Genomic DNA, 15239 nt, shown 5'->3' with positions numbered 1-15239 from the left:
TACATGGCCTAGACCTCTTTAAGGTCTGTTTGGAACCTACACATCATTCATATTTGTTCCAAAAATAAAGGATTACTATATATATTAATTATTTTAATTATTGATCGTTACAATTTAATATTTACTGTTAAAAAATAGTCAATATTTACTGTTAAAAATTAAGTTATTAAAACATTACTATATATTTGTTCAAAAAACAAAAGAGATATATTAAATCATTTTTATTTATTAAACTTTATCAAAAAAAAAAATCAATACAATCCATTTTCATATTTTGAGAAATTTTTTATTCTCTTGAAATCAACGAATCTCTCAACAAGTCTTATATTATCTCTAATGAGAGATTTGCCTATCCATTTTACCAAAAGCTTAAATGCCTAAAAAGGCAATGAGAGCGAGTTTCATTATATGCCTGGGAAGGCGAATTACGCAGCCCATGCCCTATAGCATGTAGGACATTTGGAGGGAAGAATGCTACCACCTTTTTAAGCACTTAGAACTCCTTAATGGCGTCATGAGATAAAATCTCCACTAGGATAATGCTTGATATGTTGGGGATTTGTTCTCAACAACAACCAAATAAATGTGAACTATGTATCTTATATTAAATTGTAAGGCGCACGCATGATTTGCTTTTTCAAGCATTTGACAAGGTTCTCTCTCTCTCTGAATTTGTCACCTCTTTAAATTCTTAGTAAAGTCAAGTTCCATCAACTTTCAATGAACTATACTTTACGAATTGCTTCCACTATAATCAGTCAACTTTCAATAATTATTATCCATGTTTAAGTTTATTCAACTTATATATATCGGCTTTTCACGTGTTCATGTTTCTCCTAAAATCATAATTATTGATAAAATAAAGATAAGGTGGAAATCCAATATGCTTTCCACAAGGGAAAAATCTTAATTCTAAGAGAGGTATTCTCTTCTATTTAAAGTACTAATTTAGAATTAATGTTGAATTTGGTTTCTACATTTTTTATTCATATTAATTTTGAATTTGACAATTTTTCTCAATTTTGGTCAATAAAATGATGCGGCACTCTAAGATTATACCACATCATCATCTATTTTTTTATAAAAAATTATTAATTTTACAGTGATAACGTGACATAATATCGAGCATCACTTCATCACATATTCCAAAATTTCAAGAAAAGATTGTCAAATTGAGGACAAAAACAATTTAAGGACCAAGATAAAAAAAAAGTTGATAAATTTTGGGACTAAAGTTGTATTATCCCTAATATTTATTCAAAGATAAATTCATAGTCAACCAAAATATCAAAGTAAAATTGTTCGCATACTGTGAAGGAAATGTTTTCAGCAGAAAAAAGAAGAAGTTCCAAAAAGAAATTGCAAAACGGAAGGAAATATTAATTATTCATTGAGGTCGAACTGTTGCTCCCCGTCTTTCCCTTCTCTAGCCTTTCTTTTCTCCCCTTCCTTTCGGTACTTGATACCACAGGCATTACATAATGTCTGCAATTTAAACATATAGAAATATATAAAAAAAGTTGGCAACTTATTCAAAGTTTCCATCGTGCATTCACGTGGACTGATCGATAAAACTAGACTTCAATCAAATAAAATTTCCTCCATTTATGGTAACTGAAATTATCTTTTAGATGCCGTTACCTTTTATTATTACTATATCCGACGGTTCATAAATTATCATCATAATGTAATCCATTTTAATAACTGTAGGGTTTCGCTATAAAGTTCCAGTGATTGATTATGTAATGGAAAGATGATAGCATTGTACCTTGGGGCCTAGAGGTCCTCTGCGCCACATAGGAGTATCATTGGTGTTGCAGTTGTAGTTAGTGCATCTCTTGTTGGGATCATTGTAGAGGCCATAACCACGTTGACCTTGTCCCAAACTCAAGCCGGAGGAGCTTTCGAACTCCCTTTGTTGCAGTTGGGCAGCTCTCCTAGGAGGGACGTCGAGCAGGGTGTAGCTGTTCGGAGGCAGCTCGTGAAGAGGAGGTGGAGGCGGAGGAGTGACATAGTTGTAGGAGTTGGTGGTGTCATAAGGAGGAAACTCAACAGAAGGGCCTGAGAAATTGTTGAATACATTCGGATAATTCATGTTATGGGCACTGCTACCGTTACCTATTTGATCTGGTGATGGCCATGCTGCATATTGGCCGCCATTGAAGTGTTGTTGTGGAGCTTCTGGCATTGCTCCTTCGTTAACAGGTCCTTGCTGAATCATGCAAATAATTTAAAAGAATAATTATGGAATGACAAATGCTTAACTAAATGGAAATTAATTTAAGATAGATTACATAAAGTCAATAAATAGTTTGCAATAACATTTCATATTGTAATTAGCCAAAGCCCATGTGTATTTATTTGCAATACATATGCTTTCTATTTTTCAGGCAAACTTTTCTTCAATTATTAATCTACAGTACTATTAATATATATATCCAATGATAAATTTGATATCATAAAATCATCACATCATATTGTTTCTAACCACAACTTAAAAGATGAATTTCTACAAGGTAGTAAGATTTTAGATTTATTACTATTTTTGGAAATATAAAAATATTTATAAATATTAAATAATAAAATTAAATACATCTCATATATAAAATATTTTTAATAAACTTCACAAATAAAATCTATCATTAAACAAATTCAAGATAAATAAGCAAAAGAGAATTATTCCATAAATTAAACAATAAGATCATCTCAATACCGTACATATTCGATCAATACAGACGAAATCAACCAGTACAACAATTATTAATTAAAATTTACATTGAAATAGAACCTAGAATTTGTTGTTCCGATTTACTATCAAAATGGAGCGTTTTGACCAATGCAAGTGGTATCAGAACATAATTGATTACCTTGATTTTTGTTGTGTTATAATTTTATTTTACTAATTAAAACAATATTTTCTAAGCTAAAATTAAATTTGACAACGCATGTTTTACTATTATGGTTAATATCTTCGCTGTCATTATTATTAATTAGAAAACAAAATTAAGTTGTATCCAACGTGAATATCGTTGTTTCCTTATATATTCAAAAATTTACTTAAAATGAAACCGCCGTTGGCACCCCAAATATTAGAATTTAAATCCATAATTTTATTTCTTTTATGAAATTGACATAAAAATAATATAAAAAATCATTATATCGCCATATATTTTTGAAGGATTTGTAACTAAAACTAGAGAAAAGTCACTATAAAATGAAAATAAAAAAATAAAAACAATAAAATTTTATACAATGTGTAAGGAGTTTCATTTTCTTATCTAATCTAAAAATAAAAACTTTTGATTTTATGCATTTGGGAATTCTCGTTATATATTTCATAACTTTTTTTAACGAGCATTTCATAAAAATCAATTTAAATTTCATAAAATTTGTTTTATTTTTATCATTTTAATTTTATAAAATTTTCGAACACAAATAAAAATTAATTAAAAGATTAACACAATGAATCACTATCATTATCATAAAAAAAACCACTCAATTGAATAAAATTATATCTATTTTACAGAAAATACTATAATCAAAATTTAGATCAAATAAAAAAATTCATATTGTTTATTTTAAATACCACTTATATATACTCAAAATAAACCAATTTTTTATTAGAAAAAAAACCTTGTAACCTTATATCATCATGCATGGAGAAAAAGAAAGACCATAGCAAATTTACATATCCATTTAATCATGAGTGTGAGAGGATGAAAGATAAATAACCTGAATGTTATGGTAGAGTGCAGGATTTTGAAGCGGATTAAACAAAGGCAGTCCCAACTTGAGAGTAAGATCAACCCTACTATTGCCTGCATTATTGTTGTCATTGTTCTGGCCATTCATTTCAGCTGCTGCTTGATTGAACCAAGGTGAATTATCCATGGATTCACTGGTTTTTTCCCTTTGATAAAGAGATGGACACTAAATTAAAACTTAAAAATATAAAAAAATTAATTATAAATAAAAACAAAATTTTGTTTTAAATAAAATAAAATAAAGTATGCAATGAAATGAAATGGAAAATTCGAAACGGATACAATGAAGAGATATAAAACAATAAGGATGATCTGGAAGACTGACAAACATGAGCAAATGTGCACACTTTTTATGTGATGATGTACTTTTTGATAACAAAAGAACAAATTTAATATAATAAAATAATATTAAGACTGAAAAGAAGTAGTAATCTGAACTGAACATGAGTATTCCACAATTTTTGTGATTTAAAATCGATCTTATAATCATCCTCGTCCATATCAATGACTCCCACCCCGAAAAAATAAAATCCATAGGATTTTTCATTTTTTCAAAATATAAGAAAAAAGAGAGAAAAGGACAGTGAAAATGATATCATCAGTAAAAACATTACCAGAGATAAAATCACCATTTAAACACTATTTTATATATAAAATTTTAGATTTTAATAAATCAAAATACGAAAAACAAATAATAGTATTCACCAAAAAGAAAAAAAGTTTGACATGAAAATCGTGGGAAGCATGTGCAATGAATTAACCAAGAAAACACAAAAGAAAAATATATATGAAAGCTTTTAAATAAAATATATATATGAACAAAATTATGTTTGGCTCCTCTTTACTTTGTTATCTCCAATATTCCTCTGGATTGGATATTAGATCGTCCTTAGAGAGAGAAGACGATGAATAAGGAGCCAAACAAAAGACATAAAATGTAAGAAAAAAGAGAGAGACTCACAACTAAAACTATTGTCTGCTATGGATGTCTAAAAGGCCTAGTAGAGATTTATTTATATATACCAGGAAAATGGTCCCTATATATGAAAGGTACAGAGGAAATGCTTCTTCTTCTTCTTCTTATATATATTTTAATTATTTTAAATATCAATAAATCTATTAATCATTTGCTGCAACAGAAACCGTCAATTTTAATTTAATTTAGTTATTTCAAAATAATTCGTTCTCAATATATAAATATATTCCGATTACCAATTCGATTATAATTTGTAATGTTGATTTTGGTTGTAATTATTTTAATTATGATTTTACTTATAATCTTTCGAGAAAAATATATATATTTAAAATTATATCTATTCAATATATATGGTAATTTTTTCTGTTCATTGATATATTTGGTAATTTATACGTGTATATGGTGTTTTTATCAATAGTAAAAATATAAATTATATAATATGAATTATTAAAAGTCTTCAACTTTATAAAACAACATGTGAATTTATATACTCTTAGAGTGTGTTTGATAAACTGAAAATTTAAGTGTTGAAAAATTAAGCATCGAATTTTTAATACTGAATTTGATAAGTGTTGAATTCATATTAGAAAATTATTTAGTAAATTAGTAACTATAAGTACGGAATATAATTATGTTGTTTGATAAAGGTATTTTCTAGATAATTTCTTAATTTTAATTTTATTAATGTAATGTTTTATATTATTTTGGATAGTTTTAGATAAAAATAAATATGGTAATTTGAATATCTCATATTAAAACAATTTATTTTAATTTTTAATAAAATAAAAACAACTTAATATTTTCTACGTTAGGTGATAATAGCTATCTATCTATTTATATTATTCAATATTTTTGTTTAAAATTTTATATTAAATAAAAATTAAAATAATTATTTAACACGTAGAAAATATTAAATGTTGACAATTTTCAATGTTTTATCAAACCCGCCTTAATAAACCATATAAAGACTTCATTAATTCTGTAAAAAAAAGACTTCGTTAATAAATAAATAAATAATTTTTGAAACCATTAAAATATAATATTTTAACAAATGATATCTTATTATTTTGTAGTCGGTGTACACCTTTTTATATAATGTTTAAACTATTTATAATTTTTATTTTTAAATACAAAGCTTAAATTATTTATAATTCTCCTAAATTTTGAAATAAAAATTGCACATTTAAATCCATATTCTTCAAATTATTACAACAATGTGAATCGAATTAAAATTTAAATTTTAGTAATGATGAAGGGATTGTTTGTTTTTGGTAAAGCGATATCAGTTTTAACTATTTTTGGATATCAGCCTTTATTTTGGCAACAATATAAATCTTAAATATGCCAAGCGATTAAATGTAACCCGCCGTTTTGTTATGGTCTAATAATTTTAGATCATTTATATATTCGAATGTTTTTGTTAAATCGATAATAATTTTTTTGACCCAATTTGTTAAATTTAAATATTTTAAAGTAATTTATTTGTTAAACTGATAAAATTAAGATTAATCTCAGATTTAAGATCTACTTACCAAAATATTTTAAAGAAATTTGTATGTGTTTATTCAAAAACTAAAATCTTAATGGTTTTATTTATGTGACTTCAAATTAATGTGTTGACTTTGACGAAATAAACCCGTGGGACCTCAACTCTTGATCTTAGTATATTGGTTGCCGTAAATTCTTCTCTTTTTTTTTCCTTTTTTTTAAGCTTAGATTGATGCGTGTAATTCATTTATGCTTAATTTGGACGGATAGATTAATTAATGTGTTTGGATTCAAATGTAATGATAATAGTGATATGTATTTGGATTCAAATGTAATGATAATAATGATATGTATTTGGATTCAAATGTAATGGTAATAATGAGATAACATATCAAAACATTGTATAAATTATATTTAAATTAGATAATGAAATATAAATTAAAATTACATTTATGCTAAAATATAAATAAATTTTATAATTTTTTGTTTTATTGAAAATTAAAGTATAAGAATATTTATATTATACTAGTTAACAATGTATTTTGTGGGTATCTTTGTTGTTTCCACAAGTTGTGATGGACAGATGAGAGTGCTTGTCGTTCACTAAAACTCCACCGGCCGCCACTAGTTTTTTTTGAAAGTGGGTGACTCTTCTTCAGATTCTGAACCTGTTTCTGTTTTGAGAGTATTTCAGAATAATAAATGATTTCACGAGTCGATTTGGATCCGTGTTGTCTTAAGTTTTATATGTTTTTTGTTTGTTTTTCCATTATTTAGTAAGTTTTCAGTTTTAGAAGTTTTTATGTAACCTTAGTTTTTTATATGTAATTTTAGGGATACTTTTGTTGTCGTCCTCTCTAATTTGGTGAATGCTAAACTCTTTTGTCGATTTTTGCTCGCCGCTTGGACCATCTGGGGCTAATTTCCTTATCCTATTAAGTGCTTGTAATCACTCTAGATATGTCATGTTTGAGTTGTAATAAAGCCAATTGTCAACGTGTTATGATGTTCTATTGATGCTGAAGCTAAAACTTTTATTGTGTTGATGGAGCTTGTCTTTCATTAGTATTTGTTGTTTTCTCCCCCTAAATTGTATGGTTCAATTAAATGAATTAATGAATTTACTTTTAAAAAAAAAGAAATTTTATATTAAAAATAAAATAGATAATAAGTACAATATTAGGAGGGTAAAAGAATAATTACTTATATCTTTTAACAATAATTATTAGATTATTATTCTATATACAGTCAAGTGTCAATGAAGTATAAAACGGCACAAATGAGTTTGGATTGATGCATTTTATTTTTAAGATATGATAAAATAATTATTAAACAATTTAAAAAAATACTTGACATCATCTTGAATCCGCTTATGATTTTTTTAATTTATTGAGAGTGGATAAAATAATTACCTAAAATTATTTATGTTAAATAATATATATTAAAATTATGTTACATTAAATTTTAATTAAAATAGTATTATATTAAAATAATAAAAAATGAGGGGTAAAATAAGCATTAAACTATTTATAGGAGGTCCAGTGCATAGACTGGACCTCGAATCATCAATAAAAAATAGTTTTGCAGTGCGGTTGAAAATCATATTGAAGCATCATCTAAACTACCTCAAGTCAACTAGCGTTTCAGTTTAAAAATCTTTTGACTAAAAATTCTACCGCACTGACGCTCTAGTGCATCCAAAGGGAACCAATGCACCCATCTGATTTACTCTTCTACCCCTTAAACCTTCAATTTATTGCTTTCAAATCACAATTATACCATTTACACTGCATTAGAGGAAAAAAAAAAGGAAAAAACGCAATTATACTGCTATTTCTTGCTCTCTCTTTTTCACCTAAATCCTGTCAACATTTAAGAAATTATACATATTTAGTATAGAAACACGTATGCACCAGACTAAAGTTTCCTTATTATTAAGGTTTGTTACCATATCAGCAAAATTCTTGCTGTCTAACATAAATAGCTCATTTGATATAATGGGATCACCTTGCTGACCAAACTAATAAGATAACAACATCGAGGACTAAGCTGGGACGAAATTAGAAATTTTTTGGGTTAAAATTAAATTATATATATTTATAATAGTAAAAATATAAATTCGTCATTTTAATAATCTATATTTTTATAATTTTTAAAAAATTAAATCAAATTTTTATTATTTTTAAGAGGACCAAAATATAATTTTATCATTCTAATTTAAAATTTTATAAATTTCTATTTTAGGGGCCGAGACTCTTACCAACCCCTAAATCTGCACCTAGACCTTAATATAAGAATGGTTACTAATTCTCTAATGGGATTATCTCTTTCGTATATTCTTTTTCCTTCGTAATCTCATTTTACCGTACATTCTCCATTACTAGAACTTGGATTGACAATGAAGAAAATAAGGTAAAATGAAATTATGAAGAAATAAGATGATATGAAGGGATGGCTCCCGTGAAGTACATGTCCTCAATGCTTAGTCTCAAAGACGGTTTTTTCACTGATTGGTTTGTAAGACCATCCTCGTTGTACCAAATTGAGCTATTAATGCTTGAAAATCGGAATTTTACAAATATAGTGTACTTTCATTAATAAATTTTAAAACCATAGTAACGTAAATATTTATTATTGTACTCAATAATTATATGATAAAGCTATTTCATAATAATATATCAAGTACACATAATTTCATGGTAATAATATATCAATCATAAAGCGTGGAATTGGTCGAAAAATTAAAGTCTTTAAATAAAAATTTCTAAGAAGTGTGTATCTTGTAATATAATATATATAAGAAAATTTTAGTTTTGTTGTTAGAGGTAAAAATGTTTTTAAAAAGTGCTCGACAAAATATGATTTGTTAATTTTAAGTATTTAGTATTGTTATAAAAAATTACGATGAAGAATTAAAATGTCCTTTTAAACACGATATTAGAAAGTAAAAAGAATTAATTTAAATAATTTAATATAATGATATAAAAATATAGAAAGTAATTAATTTAAATTATTTGTAAAATTAATGATGCACAAAATATTGCAAAATTTAAATATAATGATAATTAATAAATGTATTTAAATAAATAAATTTAATAATACAAAAATACAAATTAACTAAACAATTCACTTCAAAACACAAAAAGCGAAAAATACCTAAATCTAAATTTTTATGTTTTGGTGAAAAATCATTGTTTGATGAATACAACTAAAATATATATATATATATTCTTCGATGCTTGTACCGTGAAAAAGTGCTTTTAAGTCTCCAAATACAATGAAATTGTTTTATTATTATATACATTTATGTTGAGTTAATTCAAAGCATAAAATGATGCAATTTGTAAATTGCTATAAACAATAACTAAATTTGTCACGAATTCTTTCAAAAAGAGTTATCATGAAATTCAACCATTTTATCAAGGAATCTATTAGATTCGCTAAGACATTGTTTACGAATTTCTTTTTTATAAACCGTTATTTATGGTGTTTTTTATTGATAATAGGAGGGAAAACCTTAAACAAATTAATTATACACTAATTTCGAGACTGCATTGCATTCCACGTCATGAAGTTGACAATATCCAACGAAGTAGGGGTGAATAGTCGATCGGATTAAGTCGAATCGAGTTAAAAAATTTTGAGTTAATTAAATTGACAAATTCTATTCTAGAAATTGAACTCAATTTGAAATTTTTTCGAATCAAGTCAAAAAAATTTCGAGTCAAGTCGAGTTGAATCAAGTTAATGAATCCTATTATTTATACTAAATGTTGAGTTTACATAGACTGATTATTTAACTAATAGACGAAGTACAATATTATTTAACTACATAAGTAAAGTTTATGGGTAAACATTTATCAAAACGACATGGTTTTACTTTTTAACTTAATGATTTTTACTTTTAACTTTAAAAAAGGTAAACATTTGTCAAAACGACGTAGTTTTGCCTTTTCTTATTTAAATTTTCAGATAACTCGAATTGTGTAATTCATATTCGAGTTAAACCAAAAAAATTTATTTTATTTATTCGAGTTGATAAGAATAACTTGAATAACTCAAACTATTTAATTCAAAATTTGAATTTTTATCGAGTTTTTCTAATCGAATCGAATTTTACTCACCCCTATTATGGAGGATGATTAAAAACTTGAATCCCTTCACAATAATCTAATAAACTTCTTTTCATCAGCCAATCAGCCAAATGGATAATACGTTTCAATAGACCCAAATCTACGTTCTCCTACACTGATAACAATCCAAATACCAATCGAGTGAAAACTCAATCCACTTTACCGAATGTTACTTACATTTATAATAATTCATGTCAGTTTAAGTTTACCTATACTTTTAAAAATAAAATAATTTTTTTTTCATCAGTTTATTTTTTTATTGGATAATATATCTACGTAATAATGTTAAAGGGTAAAAAGAGGTATTAATTGCATAAAACTGTTGTATAATATATGATTTATATATGTGCACTTATAAATGAGAAAAAGATTATTACTTAAAACATTATCAAATTTCTACTATATTATGTAATTCGGTGATGATATGTAATATATAAAAATTTAAATAAAAAAAACATAAAGCTTTACAATTTACAAACTTTCAAATGGTTTATGGAATTTCGTAATAAATAAAAACAATAAAGTACATATTACAAACCATTATAAGTAGTAAAAGAGTTGATAAAAATAACTTCCTAAAAGAATTGATTAAAAAAAGTATTACTTAAAAATCTTTGAACCTTATGAATTTGTAAAATTAAATATTGTTATACCAACCCATCATTTTTGGAATATGGCCCATCCATTCACATAGCCCAAAAGGCCAATCTTACCGAAGGACAAAACCTAAAGATCGACACAGCCATAGGCTTACCAAGGTTGCAAGTGCACATTGCCTCCGACCGAGGATAATGAGAATGGGCCATTCTTCAAACGTTCTCGGCCGAGCTCCCTAAGTAATGTATAACTTTAGGTATTTAACGTATAATTTCATCATGTGACCAGCGACTTAAAATTGATAATTTATCTAAGGGAAAAAAAAATAAATTTTTGAAATGAATAACTAAAATAAGAATGCAGATAAATTCAGGTGACTAAAAGTAATTTACCCAATAATTTATAGATCTTTCTTTTATGTAATTTTGATATATACAATATATGTGTGTGAAACTCATTTTGTTATTTATTGAAAAACAAATGATTATAATATTTATGGAAAATATTTGGTATTATATTTAGACTCTATAAACAAGATTAGAAAATTGACAAATACCTTATAAATATATAGTAAAATATTAAATATTAAAACATACAAATTAATTTTTAAAATTTATTGTAGAATAAAAAATATACCAAATATTTATGCATACACGTAAGATGTAATAAAATGAGAATAAGTGCAATATGACTTTGATTTAACTTTTAAAATGAGAATATATTTATAAAATCTTAAAATGAATATGTAAACCAATTACAATTTCATTAAGAATCCCCCAATTGTATAATTTTCATTTGGAAACTTGTTGGTATTGACAGGTAAGCAATCAAATCAATAGGGGTCCAAGATAAATTACCAAAAAGTACGGTGCAAAAAAGAATATTTCCCTTCGAAGAAAAGGGCCATATATACGAAGTTTCAGAACATCAAGGCCAAAAAAGAGAACCCGCGTAACAAACCAATTACTTGTCGATCTTTACATGGACAAGGAATCAGATCTTGGCCGTCAATCTCTAATCCTAAAAATCTAACCGTCCAGAGACTCTCCTCGTCCCCGATAAAAGCAACCATTGGCCTCAGTGCGTCGGTATATCAGACTTTTCCAGATTTAGGAATTCCGAAGCGGAACATAGGGGAAAAGGCTTCAATTCACAGCAATTGAATCTTAATTTTCAGTTTTAGATTGAGGAAAACTAAAAGAACCAAAAGGAAATTAACGGATCAGTAGTAAATCGTTTGATCTGGCTGCAAATTTCAATTCTAAAACTGAAAAATTAGGGTTTCTTTTTTCTCTTCGGATTTCTTTGATTTCGTTTTTCATTTTATTTTATAAAAGAAAATGAACGATCAGGCTCAGATGATGAATCAGCCACCGCAAATGATGATGAACACGGTTCAGGTCCAAGTTCCAGTTCAGCCGCAGATGATGAATCAGTCTCATCAGTTGATGGCGTCGGCGGCTCACTCTCAGGCGATGAATCAATTGGCGGCGTCTAAGTCGCAGCCTATAAACTCCGGTCCTCAGATGATGACTCAGCCACCACCTCCGATGATGTTGAATCGAAGCTACAAGCCTTGGCAATCTCAGGACCCAAACCAAAACCCTAACCCTAACAAGAAATTCTCTTCTTTCAATCGTAATAACAATTGGAAGGGGAAAAAAGTTTCATTCGGTAAAGATTCTTGGAAGTTCGAGAATAAGCCTTTACCCATGGGTTCTGTTTCTGCTATTTCTTCTGTTCCCGCTGCTTCTGGTAGTAATACTCAAGGATACAAACCTCCAACTCTACACGAGCTTCAAAATCAGAATCGGTTAAAAGCCAGAAAATTCTACGGCAACAAGAAGAAATTCAATAACAGCAACAACCGGTTTGCTCCTTACGCTCCGCGGAATACGACTTCGTTTATAATCCGAGCGAAAAAGTCAGGTGGAATAGCATCTTTAGTGTCGCCATGTCCTGTGACGCCCGCCGTTCTTCCTACGCCAATATTTTCACCATCGAGGGAGGTTTTGGGTGATATGGCCAAGGAAGAATGGGGTGTGGATGGTTATGGGTCGATGAAAGGGCTGATTCGGCTTCGATCACCAGAAGCTGGTCATGATGACGAGGAAGATGACGATGGGGGAAATGGTGGGGGTTCGAGTGACAGTGATGTGGAAGAACATGTGGAAGTGGAGAGGAGATTGGACCATGATTTAAGTAGGTTTGAGATGATATATCCAAGTTATGGAGGTGATTATAACAATGTTTTGGAGAATAGAGTGGACGATCAAGATACCCATATAGCACAATTGGAAGAAGAGAATTTAACACTAAAGGAAAGGTTGTTTTTAATGGAGAGGGAATTAGGGGATTTGAGGAGGAGGTTGCAGTTTTTAGAGAGGCGGAGTCAGATAGTGGAAGATGTTAATGAGGAGGTTGTAGAGAATGGGTCTGATAACGAGAGTGAGGGTGGTGGCTCTGATGTTAGGGTGGTTACCAGTGCTGCTGCTAATGATAATGTAGAAATTGTGGGGTTTGCTACTGGAAATACTAGAAACGTTGATGTTGTTATGGAGGAGAACAATATAGGTGGAATGCCACGGAATGAAGTTCTAATGGATGTTTTTATGGATGAGATTGCAAGAGGAAATGAGCTAAATAATGAAGGAAGAGTGGATGTTGAATTAAAGCCCCAAGATGTGAGCGAGGAAATAATTCGAGACAAAGAAAATGAAGCTAAGGGTGAAGAAGCTGGTGGCAGTGAGTTTGTGGAGGAGAAGATTGTTGAAGAGGACAAGGATTTGTCGAGGTACAAAGAAACTAGCAATGAGGCTGCTGACTACACTGAAACAAAGAATGAGGAAGTGCACTTGTGAACAACAGTGGTGAAGGTGACTGACTGACTGGTTTAACTTGCCCGGGGTAATGTATGAAATTGGGAATCTTTCGATTTGGGTTACCGGAAGGTCAACTTCTGGATAAATGTGGCCTAAGTAGATTTAGTTCAGTATAGTTCTTAACGTTCTTTTTGCATTTTGTTAGTTTTACAGAGTAAAAGAGGATGCATTGACTTTGCTATCCTTTTACTGTCCTCATATGCTCTAGGAAGTAGGTATCCTTTCTGGCCTTTTTGCTGCTGCTTTCCTCCTCTTTTTATCTTTCTTTTGGTTTGGAAAAGGATAAAAATGGAGGTGTGGGGAAGGGGGGGCTGTATTTCTTAAGCTGGAAGAGGGTTATCCATAAAGTTTCTTTTGTTACAGGCATATGTTTGTGTCGATTTCAACTTCTTCACAGTTTGAAAAAGAACCTTATAGTATGTAAGGTAAATTTGTGCTTGATGTATTTGCATTTGTTTTGCGTAGTAATGTCCTGAACCAAAACTCTTTAACATATTTTATCTATCTTGTATGAAACTATTTTACTTGTATCTTTCAGACAAGTATTCTGGTTTGATATTATTGGTCATTCTCTTTTCCTATTTCTAAGTTAACAAACTTATCAAATTAATTGCCTTATAAGATTCATATGGTGTTCTCTGCTTATGCATCTAAATCCACATAGTAGGCATCTGATTTGCCTTGTCTTCTGTTAATGAGAAATTTTTTTAAGAAAAATCTTATTGTGATCTCTCCCTCTGTTAGCATGCTGAAGTAAACTCTTCATCACGTGTAAGTTTAAATCAGTCGTCTATTGTTCTATTTTGATAATTAGAACTGCTGAGTAATTTAGTGAGGCTAATGGCTGTGAGAAGGCGTGCTTCTCTGCTAATAATTTGATCTTTTAGAGGTAGTTGCTATACTACTTTTTGTGCATCGTTGCACACCTCATCTTGTAGATAGTGTTTGTAGTGTAGCACTAAAATGCTATGTTATGTTACTCTTGTATACTAGTTTATTCAACTTCTTCTAGGTTCTTCCATGTATTTGGAGTGTTCATAGTCATAATTTCCAGATATGCATTTGTCATAAGTGCAAACATGAGAGTAGTTGTAAAAATATGAAGTCAGAACAACATAGCTGAGAGTGTTGCAACCAAGTCTGCCATTTTCTTTTTGTAGTCATGATGAACGAAAAGGTCTCATCTGTGTCCGATTTTTCTGAACTGATGAATGGAACAGTTGTGCGAATTGTGTTTTATAGGGGAGGCTATGCTATCTACCTGGAATATTCAATCGGTCGCCCTCGTTAGTTTTTATATACAACATGAGCTTATACGTGCAACCTTCCTCTTCAGAAGATGGAAGTGGCGAGATTGAAGCTGAAAAGGCTTTTGTTTCGCAGGGGCAGCTATAGACCA

At 29.0% G+C, this 15239-nt stretch overlaps 1 protein-coding gene across 1 annotated transcript; it reads left to right on the top strand.

Annotated features, from left to right (window-relative positions):
- Positions 1 to 12040: 12040 nt before the first annotated feature.
- Positions 12041 to 14408, top strand: LOC105769318 (uncharacterized). Its single transcript, XM_012589868.2, has one exon. The coding sequence runs from the start codon at positions 12299 to 12301 to the stop codon at positions 13817 to 13819; it is 1521 nt and encodes a 506-aa protein (XP_012445322.1). The 5' UTR covers positions 12041 to 12298; the 3' UTR covers positions 13820 to 14408.
- Positions 14409 to 15239: the final 831 nt, after the last annotated feature.

The sequence above is a fragment of the Gossypium raimondii genome, chromosome 5 (assembly GCF_025698545.1).
Source record: "Gossypium raimondii isolate GPD5lz chromosome 5, ASM2569854v1, whole genome shotgun sequence".
Lineage (NCBI taxonomy): Eukaryota > Viridiplantae > Streptophyta > Magnoliopsida > Malvales > Malvaceae > Gossypium > Gossypium raimondii.
The sequence above is the reverse complement of the archived record's forward strand: the minus strand, read 5'-3'. Positions and strand labels throughout refer to the sequence as shown.